The 11,033-nt window shown below is 47.1% G+C and overlaps 1 protein-coding gene across 1 annotated transcript; it reads left to right on the top strand.

Moving 5' to 3' along the window:
• The first annotated feature begins 94 nt into the window (after positions 1-94).
• Positions 95-1,746, top strand: LOC117802021 (protein farnesyltransferase/geranylgeranyltransferase type-1 subunit alpha-like). The gene has a single exon (XM_034659567.1). It carries the CDS (start codon positions 98-100, stop codon positions 1,232-1,234), a length of 1,137 nt encoding a protein of 378 aa, XP_034515458.1. The 5' UTR covers positions 95-97; the 3' UTR covers positions 1,235-1,746.
• Positions 1,747-11,033: the final 9,287 nt, after the last annotated feature.

Raw genomic sequence — 11,033 nt, forward strand, 5'->3', positions numbered from 1 at the left:
TTTGAATTACTTCCTTTCAGCCTGAAGGAGACCTCCTTTAATATTTCTTGTAAGTCAAATCTGCTAGCAATGGACCTCCGCTGTGGACAGAGGCGAGATGGCCGCTACTGAGGGGGTCGGGGAGGCTGCGCAGGGCAGCGAGTCCGGTCAGCCGGAGCCGCCACCGCCCCAGCCGCACCCTCCGCCGCCCCAGCAGCAGCAGGAAGAAGCTATGGCGGCCGAGCCCGGAGAAGCGGTGGCGTCCCCTATGGACTACGGGTTCCTGAGCCTGGACTCGCCCACCTATGTCCTGTATAGGGACAGAGCAGAATGGGCTGATATAGATCCAGTGCCGCAGAATGATGGCCTCAATCCAGTGGTCCAGATCATTTATAGTGAAAAATTTAGAGATGTTTATGATTATTTCCGGGCTGTTCTGCAGCGTGATGAAAGAAGTGAACGAGCTTTTAAACTAACCAGAGATGCTATTGAGTTAAATGCAGCCAATTATACAGTGTGGCATTTTCGGAGAGTTCTCCTAAAGTCACTTCAAAAGGATCTGCATGAGGAAATGAACTACATCACTGCAATAATTGAGGAACAGCCCCAAAACTATCAAGTTTGGCATCATAGGCGAGTATTAGTGGAATGGCTGAAAGATCCATCTCAGGAGCTTGAATTTATTGCTGATATTCTTAATCAAGATGCAAAGAATTATCATGCCTGGCAACATCGACAATGGGTTATTCAGGAATTTAAACTTTGGGATAATGAGCTACAGTATGTAGACCAACTTCTTAAAGAGGATGTGAGAAATAACTCTGTCTGGAACCAAAGATACTTCGTCATTTCTAACACCACTGGCTATAATGATCGTGCTATATTGGAGAGAGAAGTCCAGTACACTCTGGAAATGATCAAACTAGTACCACACAATGAAAGTGCATGGAACTATTTGAAAGGGATTTTACAGGATCGTGGTCTTTCCAAATATCCCAATCTGTTAAATCAGTTACTTGATTTACAACCAAGTCACAGTTCCCCCTACCTAATTGCCTTTCTCGTGGATATATATGAAGACATGCTAGAAAACCAATGTGACAACAAGGAGGACATTCTTAATAAAGCATTAGAGTTGTGTGAAATTCTAGCTAAAGAAAAGGACACTATAAGAAAGGAATATTGGAGATATATTGGAAGATCCCTTCAAAGCAAACACAGCACAGAGAGTGACCCAGCAAGTGTACAGCAATAACACCACTGGAAGAACTCGATGGAATGCTTTATTTTTTTAAGAGACTATAATGCAGGAGTTTAAAGCTAAAGCGATCATTCCCTTTGCCTGTGGTGTAAAATGTGCATCGCGCAGGTACTGCTTTTTAACAAGAACTAAGTGATGCTCCTTGGGTGCTGCTGCCATTCAGACTAGTAATTTGATTCTTTTAAAGCGAAGTAATTTGTGGGGAGGGAGAAGAAAGAGAAAGTCCTGTGAAGGAACTTTTGTAGACTTACCAACTTTTGCTCTAATCCCTTAGCATCGGCTCCTCCCTAAAGGGAATATGTGTCACGATTTGCAGCATTAATGAAGGCAGGTAACTTGTATGTAATGGATATAAGGTCACTTCAATTTCGGTTCAGGAAGCAGGGAATGCAATGTTACATTAGAGCTGCTATGCCACACTCACAGTATCTTGCTATCACTGTAACCAACTAATGCCAAAAGAATGGTTTTGTAATAAAATTATAGATGTATCCTAAAAAAAAAAATCTGCTAGCAATGAACTCTTTGTTTATCTGGGAATGTCTTTTTTTTTTTTAAGATTTTATTTATTTATTTGACAGAGATAGAGACAGAGGAATGTCTTTGTCTTCATTTTTGATGGATGATTTTAGTTAGATAAAGAATTTTTGGTTGATAAGGTTTTGTTTTTTCTTTCAGCACCTTGAGTATGTCATTCTACTTCTTTCCAGCTATTTCCATTATTTCTGATGAGACGATGGTATTAACCATATTGTTCCTAGTATGTGATGTGCCATGTTTCTCTTGCTGCTTTCAAGATTTTCTCTTTGTCTTTGTATTTCAACTGTTTGACTGTGATGTGTATAGGTGGGGATATCTTCATGTTTATTATTTTTGGAGTTTTTTGAGCTTCTTGGGTCTAGAGATTAATGTTTTTCATCAAATTCGGGAATTTTTGCTATTATTTCTTCAAAGGTTTTCTTTGCTTCTCTCTCACTCTCTTCTGCTCTTCTGGGGGTCTCATCACATATTTATCCATTTATTTATTTATAAAATATTTTATTTATTTATTTGAGAGAGAGAGAGAGAGAGCACAAGCAGGGGGAGCAGCAGGCAGAGGGAGAGGGAGAAGCAGACTCCCTACCAAGCAGGGAGCCCAATGTGGGACAAGATCCCAGGACCCTGGGATCATGACCTGAGCTGAAGGCAGACACTTAACCAACTGAGCCTCCAGGCACCCCTATGTTGGTATATTTAATATTGGCCTACAGGTCTGAGACTCATTTCATTTTCATTCTGTTTTTTCTCTTTGTTCTTCAGATTGGATAATTTCTGTTGATCTATCTTCAAGGTTACTGGTTCTTTTTTCTGCTGTCTCATATCTGCTTTTGAGTCCCTCTAATTAATTTTAAAATTTCAGTGTTTTCACTTTTCATCTCCAGAATTTTCATTTACTTCTTTTATATTTCCTGCTACTATTTTGAGATTCTTCATTCACTAAGTCATTGGTCATACTTTCCTTTAAGTCTTTAAATATGGTCTTTTTTAGTCCTTTGAATATATTTACAATAGCTGCTTCGAGGTCTTTATCTGCTAAATCCAACATCTAGTGATACTCAGAGACAGTTTCTATTGACCTTTTTTTTTCTTAAGCATGAGTCACATTTTCTTGTTCTTGGCATGACTTGGAATTTTTTATGGAACACTGGGTCAGGCACACGTGCAGCTTCATGTGGTAGATGATGTCTGCTTCTTCTGCAGGTCACCTGTGTTGTCAGGGTGGGAGGCAGTGAGAGACAGATGTGGGGTCCAGTTTGTTCTCACTTTTTCTCACTTCATATCAGCCTTTTCCTCTATATCCTGGCCCTGTTGACCTACAGCAACTTCAGGCATATGGAGGGGCAATAGCCTTCCATGGACTTCTTACTCAGCTCCCCTAGTTAAGTAAGGTCTCATTCTTATAATAAAGTCTTTATTCTCTGTCACTCTGTGTCCTGTATCTATATCCAATACCAGTCATAGTGGTTCTGCTTCCCTGATCAACCGTAATGATGCAAATTTCCAATTCTTTGTTAAAATTTAAGCTTCATTCATTTCAGTTGTTTTGTCCATTTCCCTTTTTATTTTTGGAAACATACTCATTGTAGCTGTTTCGAAGTCCTTATCTGCTAACTCCAAAATCTCAGCCATATCTGTATGTTTCTATTAAGTTCATGATCAGCCACTTTTCCTTCTTCACATGTCTAATACTTTTTCATTGCATGCTGTTGGGTGTGCTTGTTATGCATGTGAATGGTATGCTGTAGGGGCTCTGGGTTAGCTTCTCTCCCACGGAAGCGTGTTGAACTTTGTTTTGGCTGGCAGTTAAACTCCTGGCAAACCACACTCCTCCTGTGAAAGCTTGCATTTAAGCTTTGTTAAAGTATGTTTGTTTCAGCTTTTTTTCTTACTTACAGAGTGTAGCTCTTCTCTAAAGTCATTGTCTTCATCCTAAAATGTGGCCTTTCTGGGACCTCGACAGAAAGCCTAAGTTATTCACCAGTGACCTGGCTGGGCTCAACCTACAGTACTTCCTCAGAGTTGTGGGAGTTCAGAAATCTCTGTCCAGCTTTGAGCTCCCTCAGCTACTATTCTCTGCAAGCCCTCCTAGAGTCTCTCTCTGCTCATGAACAGCCTAACAATTGACCAAGGACCCAAGGGATATTTTCATAGATTTTTGGGGCTGCTCCTTCTCTGTGGCTCCCTCATTTCCAGACACCTTGCTCTCTCAAATCATGGCCACCTTAGCAGTCCTGAAGTCTGATCTCTATTTCCTCCATCCAGTGTGACCCCAAGTGCAAGGAGGTTCTGCTGTCCTGCATTTTGGAAAATATGCTCAGGAATAAAGAAGAAATGAATGTGGGGATCATTTAGTGTGATTCTCAGGGATCATTGCCCTATGTTAATTGATGTCCAGTACCCACGTGTAGTTGCTTTGTATGTTTTGTCTAGATTTTCTAGTTGTTTCCATTGGTAAGGTAAGTTTGATGCCAGCTACTTCATCATGATTGGAATCTTCCTTTTCTGCACTCAACAGGGCTGAGAGAGGTCGTGTCATTTGTATAGTTCAAGCACAGATTTGTTCAAACTCACCTATGTTCTTGCTTGGTCTCTGAGTGTCGATAGGATATACAATGAATCCTTTCTCTGTGATGATAACAGAAGCTTCAGCCCCTAACGAGTACCTCAAATGGGTGAAAGTCACTGTTCTAAGTGCTTTGCATATACTGATTTATTTCAGCTGCATACTCATTCTCTGACATAGGTATTATCATTCCCATTTACTGAGTGGGAACTTACTGAGTCTGTTAAGGCTAAGTTACCTGCCCAGGGTCACATTGCTAATAAGTGGAAAAGCCAGGATTTGAACCCAGGTAGTCTGTCTTCAAAGCCTGCGCTATTAACCAATATGCTACACTGTCATTTAAAAATAATCTCAAATAAATAAATAAAATAAATAAATAAAAAATAAAAATAATCTCAATATTTTTAAAAAATGTTTTGTTCTATAGGCACTTGCATGGCACAGTTGGTTAAGTGTCCGGCTCTTGGCTTTGACTCAGGTCATGATCTCAGGCTCATGGGATCGAGTCCCATATTGGGCTTCATGCTCAGCATGAAGTCTGCTTCAGATTCTCTCTCCCTCTTCCTCTGTCCCTTCCGCTCGGCATGCAATCTCTTTCTTTCTCTAACATAAATAAATAAATCTGGGGGAAAAATTCTTATTATAAGTCATGAGAAAATCACTGTAGAAGCAGAGCCTTAAAAACTATAGTTTTTCCTCCCAGGCTGCTTTTAGAACATGCAGAAAGCTTTTTAACTGTAGGAGAGAGGGGAATGAGTTTTGGTGGAGAGCTAGCAGTCTCTCCTACAGTTGTGGTCTCATTCCTCTTGCCAACAACATATTTAGGCATGCCATGTGAAATAATTCCAGCCATGAAATATGAGGAAGTGTTCATGAGAGGCTTAATGGGTAAGTCTTCTTCACTATAAAAAAAAGAGACATAGGAAGAGATGATCCCGTCTTTCCCAGGACATTGTCATGTCAGGATGTGATGTCTGGAACTAGGCATCCAACTTGTGGTCATGAAGGGAACAGGCTGTGGGTAAGGTTAATGCCTTGAGGCTCAAGGTGTAGGTGGAAACATGAACCCAGGTCCTTAATGATACTGCTGGATCTGAGCTGATTGCCCCTAGAGCCACCCTTCTGCTGGACTTGTGTGTGTGACATGGTACATTTCCTTATGGTTTAAGTTAAAGGAATGGAGGATTTCTGTTACCTGTAGCCATAAACCCCCCACATTTCATCTGAAGTTGGGCCAGAGCAGAGACTGTGTGGATGGGTTCTGAGTGGCCCCCAGAGGTCTATTGGATTGGAAGATTTGGGCAGTACCATAAGGTAAAAAAAAGTAGACTCCTTTAGTGTCGCTTCTTAGATGTTTCTGGCTCTGAGGAAGTGGGCTTCCCAGGAAGAGGGTCTTTCATGCCTGTCTTGGGATGCTTTCAGATCCATCAGCTTGTCAGATTCTCATAGCTGTTTGATAGACAGGTAAATGTCGCCAAGTGACCCCATTTTACAATAAGGAAACGGGACCTCAGAGAGGTGGTGTGCCTTGGCTAACTCTGCCAACAGGTTAGGGCTAGAACTAGGGACGTGGCCCTGGTTCTCTTGGACTCCCAGTCTGGTGCTCTTACTAGAATACCAGGATAGCCTCTGCTGAAATAATTGGAGGAAAAGCATCATCTGACATCCCATTAATTAATTATTTTATAAATACATTGAGGTGAGTACTGTCTACACCTTCAGGAAGTTTACAATCTGGTGGGAGAACAGAAACAAATAGGGCGCCTGGGTAGCACAGTCGGTTAAGCGTCTGCCTTCGGCTCAGGTCATGATCTCAGGGTCCCGGGATCGAGCCCCACATCTGGCTCCCTGCTGCTACCCCTGCTTGTACTCTCTCTGTGTCAAATAAATAAATAAAATCTTTAAAAAGAAAAAAAGAACAGAAACAAATGAATGAACACATAAGTAAATAAACTCACATCATGAGAACTGCAAAGAGGGAAGGGGATGGGGGGCATAGCATAGTAGAGACTAATAAGGGGGACTAGGTCAGGGACGATAACACTGCAGATGTAACATTCACGCTGAGACCCAAAGGACAAGTAGGTACTAATTAGCTGGGTGAAAAGGAAGAGGAGGAGGAGGAAGAGCATTCCTGGCTCAGAGAAGAGAATGAGCAGAGATCGGAGGTGGGAGAGTCTTGAGCCCGTTCAGGTAGCTGCAGGTGTGGCTGGGATCATGTGAGCAAGGGAAAAGAAGAAGGGCCTGACCACACTGGTGTCGAGGGGCATGGCAGGATTGAATTAAAATCACAGGCTGTGGAGCTTGAATGTTTGGGTTCAAATTCTGATGCTGTGTATTATCAGCTATGTGACCTTAAGCAAAGAATTAACCACTCTGTGCTTTCATTTCTTCCTGTTATCAAGTCCTTACCTTCCTGGGGAGCCGTGAGAAATGAAGATGCTGAGTGGTGTTGAAGTGCCTGGTACCTAGTGAGTTCTTAGTAAATGTCAGCTGCTCTTATGGGTCATATTAAGGATTTTGGTCTTTCTTCTATCAGTAAGAGGGGTTGCATTGATCAAGACACTTTTGGTTGCAAGGAACAGCAGCCCAACTCACACTGGCTTAAGCAACAATCAGAGGATTTATTGGCTCATACAACTGAAAGATAGGTTTAGGTATGCCCTTACGCACAGCTGGGTCAAGGCATAGAACATTGTCAACTGGACTTGGGCTATTTATCTTTTGTTCTGCTTTCTCGAGAAATAACTTCAGTCTCCAGCTTTCTGTCCCCACATGGTGGCAGGGTGGCCATTTAGCTGCCACAGTGAATAAGAGTGCCTCTCTCCTGCTTGTCCCAGAGCCAGTCATGGAGGTCTCTCTCTGTCCTGGCTCCCAGCTGCTACCCATCCCTGAACCAATCACTACGGCAATGGAAGGATGGTATGCAGTGGGAAAAGAGGAATTGGTGTTGGTTGACCAGTTATATCCCCAAACCTCCAAAATCACAAGGCTGGCAGGAGCAGGAGGTTAAACAAAGGAAATTAGAGGGCTGTCACCAAATCAGGGAGAGGATGTCGAGCAGGCAAACACAACCAGTGTTGAGTCAGATAGCCACTAGAGGTTTTAAGCAAGGGGAAAGCAGGATCTGATGTCCATCTTGAGATGACCACTCTGGTTACTGAAAGGGGGAGAGACAGGAGGAGGACAGAGTGGAGATGGGGAGAATTGCTGGCAGTCGACAGCAGCAGTCCAGGAGAAAGGGACAATGGCATGACCAGGCTGGTGGCAGTGGAGCAGAGAGGGATGAGAAAGAGGCACAGTGCCAGAGTTTGTTGGTAGACTGGGCAGGAGTGGGACAGGAAGATTCTAGTCTAAGCCAGCGTTTTGGCCTGAGCAGCTAAGACAGGGAGCTTGAAGGAGGGGCACGTTTGGGGGAAGGTTGACAGTTTATCTTTAAATGCACTGCATGTGAGGAGCCTTGGGACATCCATGGGGAGGCGTCCTAGAGGTACTTCTTTGAGATGTGAATTCCACCCGTGGACATTCTTGTCTGGTTCCTATGAAATACGAGAAGGAGAAATAAATTGAATAATGACTGTTCAGCCCAGTAGAATGCACTAGAACCAAGGGTGGCCTGCCCTCCGGGAAAGTTGAGACAGGAACAACTTGCTGAGTTGTTTGCTGGGCATGGGTCCCTCAAACAGCATGTGTGTGGCCCAGTCCCTCCCTTAAAAGTCAAAGACCTTTTGAAATCCTTGGGCAGCTAGGTGGTCAGTAGGCTGGGGCACCCAATTAATGTTGCTCAAATGGACAGGGTCCCAACCCACAGGAGCTGACAGCGCAGCTGTGGTGAGAGGAGCAGCACGGGCTGACATGGACGGTGTCTGGGCGGACAGCCAAAACACGATGCAGAATGGCATCGCCCAGACAGCAGAGGCCGTGGTCATTCTCAGAAGGAGGTTGATGCAGGCTGGTATAATCTGGGGAGGCTTCCTGGAGGCAGAGCTAGAGTGGTATCAATAGTCCAGGCATAGGAAGACCATGACCTCATGTGTGGGATGCAAGGGTAGGTTTGGGGTGTGCCCCAGACCACCCCAAAACAGCCGGCGGTCTAAAAACTTTCCAAACCAGGACACCAGGGCCTCCCAGAGCCTCCCAGACAGGGCTCCCCAGCCTTCTACTATCACCTGGGGTAGAGCCAGCTGCTCCCTCTACATTGCCCCTTGTCGTTCCCTACTTCTGTGGCAGTCCTCAGCACCCCACGCTGCAGAGATTGCTCTGTATGTGCCCCTCCCCTAAGCCTGCCCCTCCCCCAAGGCAGGGAGCATGCTCCGGGCAGCAGGAGGCACTTGGGGGAGGTTAGGAAAGGGGCAGCTGGGGGCTAGGAGGGAAGCTACAGGCAGCTGGGAAAGGCCTGGCCTGGCACGTCATGGGTGTGGGGAGGATGTATGGGGTCTGGGGGCTTGTCTGCCAGCTTCCGTGTCCAGGTCCTGTGAAAACAGGGAGTGCAATGGGGCCATCAGCCCAGCCTCGGTGGACCTGGTTGGCCCCCGAGCTGGCAGGCCCCAAGCGAGTGAGTGAGCGGGGGAGTCAGCTTCCCATCCATTAGGCCCATGGCCCAGGCTGCTAATGCCGAGCGGACATTCTGCTCTCATCCCTGGTATCCACTTAGGCATCGTTAATATTTTACACCGCAGAGCCAGGGGATCGATGTCTCATTTATAGCTCAGTGTTTATGAGCAGTCATTGAAGCTTTCCCAGGGAGATGCTCAGGAGCACCAGGGGAAACTGAGGCAGGAGAGCAGGGTGGACCAGTCTCAGGAGGACCCTCCCTATGGCTTCCTTGGCTTGCTCAGTTCTCTATCCTCCTATCTATCTCACATCTGGCACCGTGTACATCCCCAGCTCCAAGAACACATCATAATGGGCCATCAGAGCCTGTGACACAGGCCAGCCCTTGTCTCACTTGATCCTTTACAAGCCCCTGGAGAGGGTGGCTTGTCATCCCCATTTTAGGAAACAGGCTTAGAGAGGTTAATGTACTCTTAACCAGACCATTGATTGAGGATTGGTGGCAACTAGCTGGGACACAGGCTAGATTTTACTCAGCACTCAGGTGTGTAAATTAGAGTACAGGAGGGTCTTGAGCCTTTCTAGACTTACTTCAGCAACTCGTACTCCAACAGACGTGTTCTCTGGTGATCATTAGTGGCTCTGCTTAGAACTCTTGGCCAGTGGAGACTTGCCGCATGCCCACTAAATGCAGTTGAAAGCTGTGCATTTACCGTTCTTTAAAAATATCTCCAATAACTCAGACTTTTAACCAGGTGTGTTAAATACTGAGGTTCAACTGCTCAGGCCAGAAGAAACCCAGCAGCCTCTCTCCCTTCGTTTCCCTTGGAAACTGCAGTATGCTGGGCCTGCATCTATCTGCTCTGGAATCCAGGAGGCCTGGGTTGCACCTGTGCCCCTTCTCCAGTCCACCCTCTAGATCTCGGTTTCCTTAACTGTAAAACGGGGAAGAGAAATGTCCACTGGGGCAGCCCTTAAGGATTACAAGTAAACCTAAAGGCTTGGCTCCTGTACGCCAGCTCCGGAAGGGCGCTCCGCCCTGCACGCTTCTGTTTCCCGCCCCACCCGGGCACAGTACATGTTCAGTATTTGTTGAACGAATGACCAAGTGGGTAGCAGAGTCTCATACATGGAAGCTATTATTGTTCAGGCCCTAGGTCCAAAGAGACCTGGAGCGAGGCAGGATTTCCCGCTCCGCTAAGCCAGCGGGACAACTAAAGAACTTGGCGCTCGAAGCAGCCCGCGCTTCCCGCCCTCTAAGCCCAGGGCTGGCGAGGACACCTGGAGAGTGCAACGCCCGCCGGAGGGCAGCAGAGAGCCACGGCTCCAGCCCTCAAGTCCCGGAGTTCGGGGACTTGGAGGATCCCAGGCTCCGCCTTGCCACGCCCCCCACCTCTCCCCTTCCTCTCTCCTTCCTTTCCCATCCAGTGCCCTCAGGCAGGAAGAGAGCGATCCACAAACGAATTAGCGCTCCGGTGCACTGCCCGCGCATTGCACTTGGCATCCGTTTAGCTCTTTCCCATAGCCGGAAAGGCAGGCGGCCACCAGCCCCTCTGTATGGGGGAGGAGTCCGCAAGTCCGTGACTCGACCAAGGTCACGCAGCAAAATCAGGAGTGGAACTCAGTTCTGTAGTCTCTAATGCCAAAGCCCACACTCCCTCCAAAAGCTTGGAGCGCACGTTGGGTTTCCGGAACTGGATAACTTTGAATACCAACTTTTTCATTTTCAGCGGGGGCAGGCCAGGGCCAAGTTCAGTCTCAAGCCGAGACCTGATGGTGTGGGAAATACCCTGGGGCGAGGGGGCTTCCCCGATCTCCCGAAGGCCGGCTCTGCGCTGGCCGGCGGGGCGGTGAGCCTCAGTGCCAGGCTACGCACCCCTCAGCCAGGAGTCTGGAGCCCCGACTCCTCGCGGAGAGCGAGGCTGCGGCTCTTTTCCCCTCCGGTCCCCGGCCCCTTCCCCAGCCACTCAGCCCCCACCCTGCACGGGCAGTTGGGTGAAACCGCTGACCGCGCGGCCTCCCGGGGGCTGGCAGGGTGGCGGTGGCTGCGCGCCAGGCTCGGTCCGGGGGCTGGGCCGCGCGGGGCGGGGCCACCTCCCTCCGCCCCTTCCCGGGCTCGCGCCGGGCGCGGGGGGG

Source organism: Ailuropoda melanoleuca, chromosome 4, assembly GCF_002007445.2.
Source record: "Ailuropoda melanoleuca isolate Jingjing chromosome 4, ASM200744v2, whole genome shotgun sequence".
Classification (NCBI taxonomy): domain Eukaryota; kingdom Metazoa; phylum Chordata; class Mammalia; order Carnivora; family Ursidae; genus Ailuropoda; species Ailuropoda melanoleuca.